This window comes from Anoplophora glabripennis, unplaced genomic scaffold (assembly GCF_000390285.2).
Source record: "Anoplophora glabripennis isolate ALB-LARVAE unplaced genomic scaffold, Agla_2.0 scaffold131, whole genome shotgun sequence".
NCBI lineage: Eukaryota > Metazoa > Arthropoda > Insecta > Coleoptera > Cerambycidae > Anoplophora > Anoplophora glabripennis.
The window spans coordinates 698,717-713,568 of record NW_019416249.1 but is presented as its reverse complement, the minus strand read 5'-3'; the positions used below and the strand labels follow the sequence as shown (position 1 = coordinate 713,568).

General features: G+C 32.4%; 2 protein-coding genes across 3 annotated transcripts; both read left to right on the top strand.

Moving 5' to 3' along the window:
* Positions 1-996: 996 nt before the first annotated feature.
* LOC108904584 (UDP-glucuronosyltransferase 2A3) lies at positions 997-3,031 on the top strand. Of its 2 annotated transcripts, XM_018707200.1 has the most exons (5): positions 997-1,090; positions 1,199-1,327; positions 1,562-2,350; positions 2,401-2,620; positions 2,703-3,031. In XM_018707200.1, exons 2-5 carry the CDS (start codon positions 1,210-1,212, stop codon positions 3,010-3,012), a joined length of 1,437 nt encoding a protein of 478 aa, XP_018562716.1. In that variant the 5' UTR covers positions 997-1,090; positions 1,199-1,209; the 3' UTR covers positions 3,013-3,031. The 2 variants fall into 2 exon arrangements, with proteins under 2 accessions (XP_018562716.1, XP_018562715.1); XM_018707199.1 differs by having other exon boundaries at positions 997-1,327.
* A 92-nt stretch (positions 3,032-3,123) lies between these two features.
* Positions 3,124-9,808, top strand: LOC108904583 (UDP-glucuronosyltransferase). Its single transcript, XM_018707198.1, has 4 exons — positions 3,124-3,648; positions 7,200-8,000; positions 8,871-9,090; positions 9,216-9,808. The coding sequence occupies exons 1-4, from the start codon at positions 3,405-3,407 to the stop codon at positions 9,523-9,525; spliced, it is 1,575 nt and encodes a 524-aa protein (XP_018562714.1). The 5' UTR covers positions 3,124-3,404; the 3' UTR covers positions 9,526-9,808.
* The last annotated feature ends 5,044 nt before the right edge of the window (positions 9,809-14,852 follow it).

Sequence of the window (14,852 nt, the reverse complement as noted above, 5' to 3'; positions counted from 1 at the left end):
TATTTTAAGTTTGTTAATCGGAATGAAACTTTCCTTTAATATTTTTTTTACCAACCACTGTCGGGACAAAAGGAGTAAAATAACGTACATAATAACATTTGTTATTTATTTATCCAAATCCAAATATACAACTCAGCATTGTCACAGCATATACAGCAATTGGTATGTACGTAGATAAAAGAAAGCAATAAATACACACAAGATGCCCACAAAATATAATTTAGCCAGGGCATAGTAATAATAACAAAGAATAAAAAAAATAAATAAATACATAAAATAAAAAACCAGCATAAAAAATATTTAGCATACTTTAAATAACAATGCAAAGATAAAACATTATTTTTACAGATTTCGCCATATTATCAGTTTGTTTTTATTAATATTTTTAAAATTTCTATTAATGTTCTTTAAGGTATAATAAATTCTTACTCTTATGTACCGTATGTATGTTATGCACAAAAATGCAAGTTTGACTTGCTTGAATAGACTTTAGTGACTTTAACCCGAAGAATAGGTCAAATTTTGGTAGAGATGTGTACGCGTTCAAAAATGTATTGTGTATAAACTATGCAAAATATAATTATTATGTATAGCAAATATATCGTATTATCCTCGCGAAGATTTGTTTAAAATCCATAAATCATGTGAACAGGTTAAATAACGAGAAAATGATTATGTTAATTTAGTTCTAAAGAAATGAAATGACACTCGCGCCCATCTCTAGTCCATCCATCGACATCGGTTGCGTTTATCGAATTCCTATTGGTCAGAATTCAAATTGCAGCCCTGTTATGAATGGAGCGTGAGTTGGACTATTCTATCATGTGCGTCGCCTGAGGCTATTCGTTACATTGACTCCTAATTTCCANTCATTTTCTATAACACCGCAACGTGCTATGCTACGCCTATGTAGATCTGTAACATGTGTTGTATATTCGTGAGTTGTTGTGTAAGTATTCTAAAAGTTATTTATCAACATTTAGTATGTGACTCAGTTTGTAGATAATACCTTTGACTAGAGTGTATATAGTCAAAGATAATACGTAGTGTTTGATCTACTGCTTTTATACAAACACAAAATAATTGTCTGGTATGTGTAAATTAATTATTTTGATTTTCGTAACAACGATCAATTTCATAAACGGCGCAAAGATCTTGGGCGTGTTTCCTAGCCCAGGTTATAGCCAGTTTATTTTAGGAGAAGTGTTAATGACAGAATTGGCACGTAGAGGGCACGATGTAACGATGATAAGTGCCTATAAACCTAGAGAGGAGCTTAAGAATTATAGGACAATTTTAGCAGATGATATGGTAAACAAGCCTCAACGTATGTACCTATTTTCAACATTTATCTATATTAAAGCTATTCTTAATTTTCAGTTTGTATAATAAATAAATTTGTATTAGATATGCTTTACCTTTACCTGGGATTTACCGAACGTGTCATTCTGTAAATACGTCAGTTTAAGAGAAAGTTAAAAAAACTAGAACTACTATTAAGTAGTACGAGTAATAATAGAAGTCTAAATTGTTTTACCATGTGCTGTATCTTTTGTTTAAGGCGATCTTTTCCCAAGGGAAAGAGAACACTTTATAAACCGCATTAGAAGTGTTCACAACTTGGGATACCTAGTGACTGAAAATGCTTTGACGAATTCTGGCGTACAAAACTTAATCCATTCTAATGAGACCTTTGACTTAGTTATATTGGAACAATTTTTAAATGAGGCTCATATGGCTTTTGGTGCCCATTTTAATGCTCCAATTGTATTATTCAGCTCTATAGGAATTTCGGAATGGAATTCTCATCTAATTGGAGACATAAGACTCCCTTCTATTGTTCCTGTAACAAAAACACATTACACAGACCACATGAGCTTTTTCCAAAGACTTTTCAATAGTATTGTTAACGTATGTGATATACTTTACAAGGAATTGGTCAGTTATCCAATTCATCAGGAGTATATAGACAAATACTTTCCCAAAAAGATGAACCTTAGGGATATTATCTACAATGCCAGTTTAATGCTTCTCAACTCTCATGTTAGTACCACACAACCAGCTTCATTGACCACTGCTGTAATAGAAATCGGCGGATTTCACGTGTCCTCGAAAAAATTACCTGAGGACATTCAAAAGTTCTTGGATGAAGCCGAGAATGGAGCCATACTTTTCAGTATGGGAAGTAACCTAAACATATCTAACCTTCCCTTGACCACGTTAGATAATATTATGGAAATGTTTTCAAAGATGAAGCAAAGAGTTCTGCTCAAGTATGAAGATATCAATCTGAAGAACAAACCTTCCAATGTATTGATTTCTAAATGGTTACCTCAAAGTGATATATTAGGTAGACCTCCCAACGTATTTAATATGAACCTTATTAACTTTTGATTTTAGAGCATCGCAGTCTTGTGGCGTTCGTAACTCACGGTGGTCTACTGAGTGTAACCGAAGCTGTATTTCATGGTGTTCCCATGGTGGGGATACCGATTTTTGGTGATCAGAGAATGAATGTTGCCAGGTGCGTTCGGAAGGGAATAGCTGTACATCTTCCTTTCCAGGAGTTAACTGCTTTTAACTTGCATCAGGCTTTGGTGAAAGTTTTGGAAAATCGAGAGTAAGGAAAGATATAAATTAATTTTCTTCATATTTATTTAGAAGAAGCATTTAGTATGATCAAAAGTTATCTTCTTTTTTAGGTATCAAGATAATTCAAGAAGGAATGCCAACATTATGAGAGATAGACCTGTAAGACCTTTGAATTGGGCCATGTACTGGATAGAGTACGTTCTAAGGCATAATGGAGCAATTCATTTGAGGAATGCCTCTTTGGAGCTTTACTGGTTCCAGTTGTATTTGATAGATGTAATTATTTTTCTGATGGTGTCTCTTATACTGATGTACTATCTAATTGCCAAAAGACAAAGGATTAAGGGATTTCATCCGCAGGTCACCCAGAACACCAATGCAAAAAAATTGAGAAAGAAAAATAAATTAAAGAAGTATTAAAATTCGTTTTTCATGTTGATCCAGTATGTTTTTAAGAGTTTCTTTTTTGTGGAGGATTATAAAAATATCAATTACCTAATTTGACAATAACGGAATTCACTTTCTTCGCGTATCTACTATCAAATGAGATAATTGACGTCAATATTTAACAAAAAAAGTTGTTAGACAAAAAATGGTGACGTCATACATTAAAACAACATTTAAATTTCGTATCTGATGAAGATAAGGCAATTTTATTTAACCATTACATATTATCTTTTCTATAAGTACCTACATAACAGGGTTTATCCAAATTTATCATTTGACTAGACGTAAACCTTAGGTGGGAATATTGGTCTTTAGTAACAGATAGCTTATCCAAGAACGTGCACAACAGTTCATACGTGAGTAAAATGAAGTGTTGCACGTTTTTAATCATCGCAGTGGCGCTTCTCGGCAGTGCAGAATGTTCAAAAATATTGTTGGTGTTCCCTTTTGCGGCGCCCAGCCATTACATCCTGGGTAGTACTCTTGCCAAGGGCTTAGCTGAAAATGGTCACAACATCACCATGGTCAGCGCATTCGGGGAGAGAACCCCTCCGCAAAATTTAACATACAGAGATATCGTTCTAACTGGCTTTTTGGAGGAACGGAAAAGTATGTTAATGTGACTCATATTCGCCTTTGGGTGGTTTTCAGCTTAATTTTAAATGGTATTTACCACAAAGCAAAGAAGAGATAGGTAAGGGGTGGGCCGTTAGTGTGAGAAAGTAAAATAACTCCCTTGCTATTCATAATACCTACAGAAAAAAATTTTATGTAAAAGTTAGTACAGATTCAAAAAACCTAAAGGACAAAATTAATTTGAAACACACAGGGCGATGAGTAAAAATGGGACACGCCAAATATTACATTTTTCAAATGGAACACCCTGTATATTTTTAAACGTGAAATTTCTATATATAGAAATATAAACAGTTAACATTTTAGTACGGGGTTGCCAAGTTATGTAGAGAATTCTTCGAATTTTGGTAAAAACATGACCTCGAAGAAGTTGTATTAACTTTCAACTACTAACACTTGGAGCAAAAATATTTGACAGAGTTATAGGCAAATGATATGGCAAGATTCCTATATTAGCTAATATCGATATTTTATACAGGGCATTTTTTACAATACGATTATTTTAAGAAAGTTCAAACTTGATTTTCTAAAATTTTTCAAATGGATCACTCTGCATTTTATTGTTCTGTTTGATTCACATATCAGTCCACTTCAACTTTTATGAAGTATGTTCTATACTTAAAGTTGTTAGTATTTAATATATAGCAACATTTCTGGAAAACCCCAATTCTTATTATTTTCGATCGCACGAAATGGCTTTGAAAAAAACTGTCACATTGTGTCAACTTGTCAGTTCATAATTTATTATTCCATTTTGAGTTAATTTTATTACTTAATATTTATTTGTGGTATTCTGTAAAATAATAAAAATTAAGTTTTTTCAGAAATGTTGTCTATATCTTAAAAACTAACAATTTTAGATATAGAAATGCTTAATAAAAGCTGAAGTGGACCGATATGTGAATAAAATAGAACAATAAAATGTAGGGTGTTCCATTTGAAAAATTTTGGAAAATTAAGTTTAAACTTTCTAAAAATGATCGTATTATAAAAAAATGCCCTGTATAACATATCGATATTAGCTAATATAGAAGCCTTTGTCTAACATTTGCCTATAACTTTGTCTGATTATTTTGTTCCAAGTGTTAGCAACTGAAAGTTAATACAAGGGAGTTATTTTACTTTCTCACACTAATGGCCCACCCTGTATACTCCTCTCACCCACCATCACAACGCTATTTTGTTGTTGAACAGTCTTTGCTCCGTCCGTCTCTTCCAGATTCTTTAATATTTACAAAAAGGAATTTTGCATACCTATTAGATCCCTTTCCGTTCGTCATTTAATAGATCTCCTAGATATCCTTCAATGTTTTCATCCAGTACGAATATTCACTGTAATAGAATTCAACTAAAAATATAGATTCATAATTTTGTGATACAGCACCTTTTTAAAATGTGATTGTGTGATTGAATAACTGAAATGTAGCAGATTGAGATATGTGTAGGTTACAAATTGAAATGTTAAAATTAATATCGGATTGTACAGGGTAGACCAATTTCCGAAGAAACAAAAAGTAGTTATAGTTAACATGTTAGATGAGATAGTGACGGATTCAATTTTCGAGAAAACTAGAACGGACAAAACCGCCTCCCGATATTTTAATTTTTTAGGACTTTAAGAGATATAGGAGCTTTATTCTTTTATATTTTTTTGTGACAATTCAAACCTATATTTTTTTACGTGGAATGTTCTGATTTGGAATTTGTTTTTATAATGATTTATATGTATAATAAACAGTAAACATCAAAACTTATTTTAGAAAAATATCGCTTACATCGCTGGATTTTGCTCAATAAAAATTTTCACAAATAAAAATGTTCTGAATAATAAACTTGTACTGAATTTTAAAAAGGACATACTAAAAATATTATTCAACATTACTGGAACCGTCCAAAAATGTGCAACACTATTTATTTTAAACGAAGGCTTCGGTTCATTTTCGGTTTTATTATTTCTCGGAAAATCAAGTCCTTAACGTCTAAACTGCTTTTTGTTTATCTCTTTAGACAATTTGAGAAACCTTTCAAACGTGTCGAAGTTGGCCTACTCTGTACATATAAGCACATTGTAGATTTGGATTATCTTTAAAAAAATATTTGTTTAATTAAAAAATATATTTCAAGCGTTTCAACATTCGTTGAGTGCAAATCAAACAAACTTATAGGTAATCAGTTTTCAGTTAGATTGATTACAACTGCATAGATTTGAAAAACATTATATTTATTGAATTTATAAGATAATTGCAAGGGCAAGTTACTTAGATTATTTTAGACCAAAAACTATTAATGAATCATGGGTCTGAATCCATTGATTTCCGACATACTTAGTGCTGAAATAAATATATATATAACTTTCTATGCCACTGACTGAAAATTAACTGGGAGCATTTGATTCACAACTGTATTACAAACGAAAAAGATTTTATTCGAAAACCTAGTCATTTTCCAGTTATATCGTGTTAATTTAAAATAAGCTTAGAAAGAGATTTAATAAATTTCAAATATACTTATTTAAAACTATTCTATCAACAACAGACACGTATGGATTTTTTGTCAAAAATCATTTTAGCTGCAGTGTCAATCGATCAAACGTTCAAAAAAATCATTGACTGAAATATTTGGAATTTTTTGAGTTGTGTCTCCACGCTAGTCCCCAGATAAAAAATGTGTCTACGGCAGTGATTTTTTGGACATTTGATAAATACATTTTAGTTAAAATTATATTAGGAGTAAATAATGAAAATATTTTTTGGGACACGAATAATTTTGGAGGTATTTTCGATTTATTCAAATGTATAAGTTCTTTTGCAAGAAATACGCGCCTGAAACTGTGATACGTAGTTAAAAAAACAGAATAAGACATGTAGGAATAAATTTTTACATAACAGCAGTGACTATAACAACAAGAATTCTTGTTATAGTCACTGATAACAGTGAATTTCATCTCCATTTCTAAGAAAGATAGACAAGTACTCTGACGCGGACTTGATATTTTTCTCGGTTCAAAGGGCATCGGGTCGTGCTGCGAATGACATGCAACCCGCTGCTTGGTGCGATCACATGAGTGTCATTATAAAGAGCATATATGTTTGCAATTACGAACATTCGTCGTCGTCGTCGTCATCCTCGCCATCATTATCCTCATCACAGTCGTCATCATCATGGTCCCCATCATGACCACCACGTTCAACATCGTTATCATTGTCTTCATTATTCTCATCATTGTCATCATCATTATCACCATTATGATCATCGTCACCGTCTTCATCGTCATCGTCATTGTCACCATCGTTATCATCATCATCATTATCGTCTTCATCACCATCGTCTTCATTATCATCATCACCTTCATCATCGGCATCCTAATCATCGTCATCCTTGTCATCGTCATGTGCTGAATCGCTCACGAAAAAAGCTGTTTTTTCAAATGCTGATATGGGAGCGAGAGCAACCTTCAGCGTTTAATTGAACATTCATAACCAAACAGAACATCATGATACACTTTCAATATTTTCATGTTTCAGAACGAAATATGAACCTGTTCAAATTAGAAGATCTGGACCCTTACAGCTACACGACATTTCTATTATCAATGTGTCTAGAGAATACTCGGAAAACATTTGAACATCCCAACTTTCAAGCACTGATAAATTCCGACGAAGAATTCGACGCCGTTATCGTTGAAGTGTTCTTTAACGAGGCTTTGTATGGACTGGCGTCCCATTTCAATGCACCTTTGATATTGTTTAGCTCCACTGGACCTAGCTTGTATATCGATATGGCTATAGGCAACCCATCACCACCGTCTTACATCCCCGAAATCATATTGAAGTACTCAAGTGACATGACGTTCTGGCAACGTGTAATGAATTGGTCGTTTAAAGTTATAGCACAATTATATTATTATTACATTAACCTTCCTGCACACAATAGAATCATGAAGCAGCATTTACCTCACATACCGGATCTAAGCGTAATAAACTACAATGCTTCCATAATTTTACTAAATTCCCACGAAAGTTTCAGCCAACCCATCCCCCACGTGCCTAACATGATAGATATTGGAGGTTTTCACGTTACTCCTGTAGACCATCTGCCGTGGGATGTGAAAAATTTCATGGACGGCGCAAAGGACGGAGTTGTATATTTCAGTATGGGGTCGGCAATAAAACCTACAGATATGCCAGAAGATAAAAGGGACGCCATCGTGAAAGCTCTGGGAAAAATTAAGCAGAGGGTTCTGTGGAAATGGAACGAAGATAATATAATAGGAAAGCCAGATAATGTCAAATTGTTTAAGTGGCTACCACAGCAGGACATTTTAGGTACGTATAACGATGAAATTTTTGTAACTGATGTGGTTTTTTCTTCTACTAAAACTTGCTCCAATTTCGTAAATGAATGCATAGGTGCCGGAATTTCAAAACTTAGTGGTCAAGTACATAACTTAAATTTTTTTCAGCATGTTACTACAGCATGTAATAGAATATACGATAATGGGTCAAATATAAAACACTTTCACTGTAGAGTGCATAGGAGTTGCGTTGAGAGGATGCTGGTGGAATGTAATAATAAGATGGTTTCATCCTCGTCAGTAGTGTAATGTCCAATAAGATAAGCAAGCAACATTGTCAAATTCTGAACGATACTTGTGTCTCATCACAAATGACTATACGGTTAAAAAAACCTAACTTAATATTTGAAGATCCCCTCGATCGTATAATGATCCAGATTATCAGTCAGACTCGTTCTTGAATGGCGTTCTTTTGTCTTTCAAAGAAAGTTTTGTGACAAAAAAATGCAGAGAGTTGTAAGATGGTAGATTTCCCGAACTGATTATGTAATCTCCGTGCAACACGGATGGACATCTTTCCGTCTTATCTTGTTGAACATGATCCTACTTACATGGCGAAGAACTCGAACTAGATACTACCACCCTATATCCGCATCAACATACTTTCAAGGCTGACGAAACTAAGCTCAGCTCCGTTTACATTGATTTAAAAATATATATTGTCAGTAGGTCATTTTCAAGTCACTATAGCCAAGGAGTCAGCATTAGAACTTTTTGTATACACCCTGCACATTCAGAATCACTTTTTCCTTCATTGAGAGTTTCGTATAAAACAATTAGTTGAGACTGCTATCGATGTTGCTGTATCTTATGGTTTTATAGTAAATTGTATAATTTTCAGCTCACCCCAACACCAAACTGTTTATTACCCATGGCGGATTGCTCAGTACAATTGAAACTCTACACCACGGAGTACCAATCCTTTCATTCCCCATATTTGGAGACCAAAAGGCAAACTCAGCTCGGGCTGAAATGGATGGATATGGAATCACCATTCCATTTCCTGAAATAACTGAAAAGAAACTGACTGCAGCCTTGAAGGAACTACTGAATAAGAAGAAGTAAGTTGTAACAGTTATACTAGAGCCAAATATTAACATCAAATATAAAGAGACCAACGTGGTACTTTAATATTTCTTGTGCACAAAGTAGGTACCTAATTCAGATTTATTGGTTACTGTTTCAGATACCGAAAAAACGCCAAAAGGCGTTCGAAGTTGATGCGTGATCGGCCAGTACAGTCTTTGGACTTGGCTAGATATTGGGTAGAGTATGTGATAAGGCACGGGGGAACGCCTCACCTGAGGGTGGCTGGTGTGGATTTACCCTGGTACAAATATCTGCTGCTGGACGTCATATTGTTTGTGGTATTAGCCAGCGTAGGCTCAATAACCACGATATACGTTGTTATGAGGAGACTATGTCGTAGACAGGTGGCGAAGAAACAGACGGAGAAGAAACAGACAGAGAAGAAAAAGAAAGTTAAGAAAAATTGATGACAGTATCTATTACATTTTATTGTAAATTAATTTGGACTTTTGAATCAACTTTTCAATATTCGTTCAGAAGTTTTATAAAATTTATTTATGTATAATTAATACAAAATAATCAACATTATGAATTTGTAAAATTTTGGCCCGGCAGGTAATGCATTTTGAGAATGATAGTCAAATAATCGACACTTCTAATCACAATGCCTAAATAATGTTTATACAAAAAAATAGTATTGAGTACATCCAGATTTTCAAATTCAAGATATGTGGTCATTTTGAACCAAAAACTAAGTTTATTCTGTTAAAAAAATAAATACCTATTATTACTCTTTATTTTATTACATATTTAACAAAATATTTCAAAATAATCAGCCATCATAAAAAGGATGCCATATTATAAGTACAAAATATAATTGTTTATACTTCAGTCAAATACTACCTTCTATTGGCTAGATATTCCATAACTTTTTTGCTCTCCAAGGTGTAAGAGCTCTCCTCGCCTTTCTGCTAGCTGTTCTGGAGGATGTTGAACATCATTGTCTTCAAGTAGAGGCAAATCATCAAAATAATCATTATAATCAATACATATATTATGTAGAACACAACAACTCATTATAAATTTACTAGCTCTCTCAACTGTATGAAAATCAATTCGTATTAACTGCCTGAACCTTACTTTTAAAAGATGAAATGAGTTTTCAATAAGAACCCTAGTTGCTGAATGCTTTCTGTTGAAATTTATTTGATGTCCATTTAAATTTCCATAATCTGTAAATGGAGTTAATAAATATGGAGAAAATGGATATGCAGAGTCACCAAGGAGATGGTAAGTGTCTCTGCATATGTGTTTTAAAACTTCCTTTATAAAGAATAAAGAAAAAAAACCTTGAATCATGAAGTTCGCTAGAAATTCCAGTGAATACATCAATGAACTTCTTTTTCCTGTCGCAAATTCCTTGCAAAGTTAGTGCAGTCATATGATGCCTATTAACATAGGTCACCTTTGACTTGTGAGCTGGTGTTCTTATATTGATATAATATCCATCTATACATCCGATGACATTCGGAAAACCTGAAATCTATAGAAAACACCTTATACCGCCTATTCAAATGTCTAAAAATTTAGTAAATTGTAAGTACGTACTTCTTCAAATTCTGCTGAAGCATTGTCTAATTCATGTTCACTTGTGGAAATCTTACTATTTGAGGAGCTCTCTCTACCAAGTAATTCATTACTCTTTAAGTAGTATATTTGTAAGTAATATATGTAGAAATTTGTATACTACCATAAAAATGCAAGAATATGTGCTTTTCAGCTGATATAGTCTCTTCTCTTATAGTTATTTGGGTAAAACACTGATTTTTCAAAATCATCAATTAAAATGTATAGTTTCCCTATTGAATCTAACTAACTTTTAACTAAAAACAAAACCAATTGGTACAAACAGTAATTAAGTAAGTTTAATTATTTATTTAATGCATCTTCCGGATATTGGTGTACAACTAATTCCGTAAAATTGTTTACTTTTATATGCTCTCTAGAATTATTAATAACATATTCTTCTTCAGATGAACTCTCTGAAGAAGAAAATACATTATATAGAATCTAGAAGCATCATATTTAAAAAATCTTCTACTACCGCTATTTTTAACTTGCACTGCACTATTGAACTGACTATTTCGTCAGTGCAAGAAAATTTGCATTCTCGCCAAATTCGGTGCGAACTAACTTGTAAATCGAACATATTCGATAGGGAAAGTGTGCACTCAAAATTAACGTTAAATAACGCCAAAACCATAAATTTTAGGAAAAAAACTATTTGCAGATTTCTTAAAGTACTTTGAAAACCCTTTAAAATGAGCTGTTTTAAAAGTCTTTAGAATTCAAATTAACGGAAATATGATCGAAATAACATGATAGTCTCATTTTTTTAAAGAAAAAATGAATAAACAAGTCAGTGCCTTTGGCGACAGAATTAAAATTAAATGCAATCCATTTACAGATTTCTTCATTTATGTTCTAAGAATATGTTCTGGGTCTCTGGCTCACTTACAAAGCATGATTTCGAAAAAAACTTAATATTTGAAAATGTTAATTTTTCAAATTTTTGAAAAAAAATCGATTTTTACGCTGTAACTTAAAAATTAAAAGGTGTACGAATAAAATACAGGTGTAAAAAAATTTAGCTTTATTTTTTCAGAAGATTTTGCTTTATTTTTTTATTCCTCTAAAATTAATATTAATCGAGACGAGATATCGCCATTTTAAGTTAATGAGAGAACCACCCTTTTCGAGCCCTTTGAACCCTTCAAACTTAAAAATGAAGGGCTTAAAAAATTCCCTGCACAATAAGCCTTTGTGCGATTAAAAATCTTAAAAAGTAAGAAAGTTATCATCAAAAAAATAAACACATGTATAGGTGATAATTTTAGGAAAATTTAGGACAAACAACAATTTTGAAGCATTTACTTAGATCTTTTTTGTATATACAGGATCGGAAAGTCCCCGTGGTTCATCGGCCGTTACGTGAGAGCGATAAAGTAAGTCATAGAAATCCGTGCGATAGAGAAAGATGGCTATAATGTAGGCGTCTAATAGTCACCGCCCATTTCGCCCTTCCACAAATAAGTAGTGGATCTTACGTATTTAGTATGTGTATATTCGAATAAACCAGTACTATACTATATTATAACTACTATGTCATAATAAGGGAGTAAATGTTTATTTAATACGAATGCACATTTAAAATGTTTCTACTCTTTCAATAATATTTGTTCACTTTATTTTCGAAATAAGGGGTATTTTTCAAGGGTTGAAAAGTTGCAATCGATAAAAAAAAATTTTAATCAAGAAATCAATTTTAATTTGACAAAAATGCATGATTAAAATGTTTCAAGTTGAAAAATTTTTTTTATATTATTTTCATCCAAAGGGGTGGTCTAAAGGTTTTTCCTGGTTGAAAATTTGGTATACTTACATTAAGTTTCATGTTAGATATCACATGAAATTACTCATACTACACAAATAAAAAAGATTTGATTACATAAAATGCTTAAATTTGTATTTTTTCTTTCTATTCTATTTCTTTTTTTCCAATTAAGAACAAAAAGCACACCCAGCGCATATATAAGTTTTGAAGTGGGGGGTAAGATGAGCCTAATTCTAAATTTTGAGAAAAATCGATGCAGTTATAAAAAATTCGGAGGTATTACTATATTTTCAGCTACAGTAACTGGGCTATATCGCCGACATGTATGATTCAGAAAAACATGGTCGCTACCTACGTTACAGTTTCCTTGTTTGGAAGTTAGACTTTATATTGCAGGAAATTAAAACATAATGTATATTTAGGTAATTTAGTAACTCCGTATTATTGAAGGCAATATTGACTCCGTCAATGATTGCGTTACTGATGTCTGTTACTATTCTTTCTCAGAAAATAATTAACAGTTCATTCTGAATTAAATTGACCATAAATTATAATATGTGAAATAATATAACATTTCCAGGTTACATTCTATTTGCATTCCCACTCTAAATGGGGCTTAATATGCTCTACTGATTTTTGATAGCTAATGTTTTTTAAGCAAGCCGTGATATTTAGTCTGTTGTGTTAACTAATTTACTGGTCCTGATTTAAATTAGTCCAGTTTACTGGATAGAATATGTCAAGATCTTAATCTTTCATTGGAAATATCATTCTTTAGATTCGATTCATATTCTAGTTGTATATCCTTTTTAGTTACTTTTATTTACATATTACATGCTGGTAATAGAAATATTTTGACTTACTGAAGTATTTGTGGTGAACCAAATATTAAATCTATAGAGAAACAAATTTATTTAGAACATCGCAGATGCTATTTTAATATAAAATAAAATTTTTAATACAAATAATATTACAAAAACTGTTTAATGTAATTAATGTTAATCTAGTCTAGTCTGATTTTAGACAATGTAAACAACGATCTCATTATTCTTGATAATAAAATATTATATCCTTCATAACAAGGTAAGTAATCGAGTTGCTTGAGCTTTGACTGAGCAGTTATTAATAAATTGTCACCGCCAGACAATTTTTTTATTATCTATTATTACATAAGTAACTGTCTAATCTTTATAGTGGTTTACATAAGTGACTGTTGATAATGGTCATCGTAAATGATAAAATAAAAAAACAAATTTGGATAACACTTCACAAAATACTAAAATGTGTATGTTCGCATGGGCGTCTCTAGAAAAATTGCCAAGGGTACAGGCTATTAAAAGCAGCAAACATTATTACAATTTTTAATTGTGTGAGAAAATTGCTAGGTGAGGGGGTTAATAGGGGGTGAGGGGGTTATAAATCNATTGAAAAATCGTTTTTTGGTCTCCGGCCGCAAAGTACCAACCGGCCCGAAAGTTGCGGTTGGTTGGTTGTGCCGCTGCGCTAAACAAAATTGATCCTTTCCGGCGCCATCGAGCAAAAAAATTGTACACACACCTCGGAAAGTAAAAAAGAAAGCCTCAGATCACATGTAATTGTCGGCCAAGGTGAGGTCGACATTTCTTATTTTACTGCCCTAGGTGTGTAATATATACTTTTTTTTTTCATTTCTTTCCAAATTTTTTTCCTTGATTTTTTTTCGAATTTATTACTCAAAATTTTGTCCAATTTTTGTTTTTCAAATTTTTTTTAATTTTTTTTTTCATTAAAAATCGGCCCATCGGGAAACCTCCCGAGTTCCCGCATAGCCAATCCGCCTCTGCTTACTGGAGTATTTGTGGTGAACCGAATATTAAATCTAAAGAGAATCAGATTTATTTAGAACATCGTAGATGCTATTTTAATATAAATTAAAATTTTTAATACAAATAATATTACAAAAATTGTTTAATGTAATTAATGTTAATCTAGTCTAGTCTGATTTTAGACAATGTAAACAACGATCTCATTATTCTTGATAATAAAATATTATATCCTTCATAACAAGGTAAGTAATCGAGTTGCTTGAGCTTTGACTGAGCAGTTATTAATAAATTGTCACCGCCAGACAATTTTTTTATTATCTATTATTACATAAGTAACTGTCTAATCTTTATAGTGGTTTACATAAGTGACTGTTGATAATGGTCATCGTAAATGATAAAATAAAAAAACAAATTTGGATAACACTTCACAAAATACTAAAATGTGTATGTTCGCATGGGCGTCTCTAGAAAAATTGCCAAGGGTACAGGCTATTAAAAGCAGCAAACATTATTACAATTTTTAATTGTGTGAGAAAATTGCTAGGTGAGGGGGTTAATAGGGGGTGAGGGGGTTATAAATCATGAAAACTAATCA

Coding starts and splice junctions, on each gene's coding strand:
- LOC108904584 (XM_018707199.1), top strand. CDS start 1,093: ATGTGTAAATTAATTATTTTGATTTTCGTAACAACGATCAATTTCATA. Junction 1,328..1,561: donor TATGGTAAACAAGCCTCAAC/GTATGTACCTAT, acceptor CTTTTGTTTAAG/GCGATCTTTTCCCAAGGGAA. Junction 2,351..2,400: donor ACCTCAAAGTGATATATTAG/GTAGACCTCCCA, acceptor TTTTGATTTTAG/AGCATCGCAGTCTTGTGGCG.
- LOC108904583 (XM_018707198.1), top strand. CDS start 3,405: ATGAAGTGTTGCACGTTTTTAATCATCGCAGTGGCGCTTCTCGGCAGT. Junction 3,649..7,199: donor CTTTTTGGAGGAACGGAAAA/GTATGTTAATGT, acceptor TTCATGTTTCAG/AACGAAATATGAACCTGTTC. Junction 9,091..9,215: donor GAACTACTGAATAAGAAGAA/GTAAGTTGTAAC, acceptor TTACTGTTTCAG/ATACCGAAAAAACGCCAAAA.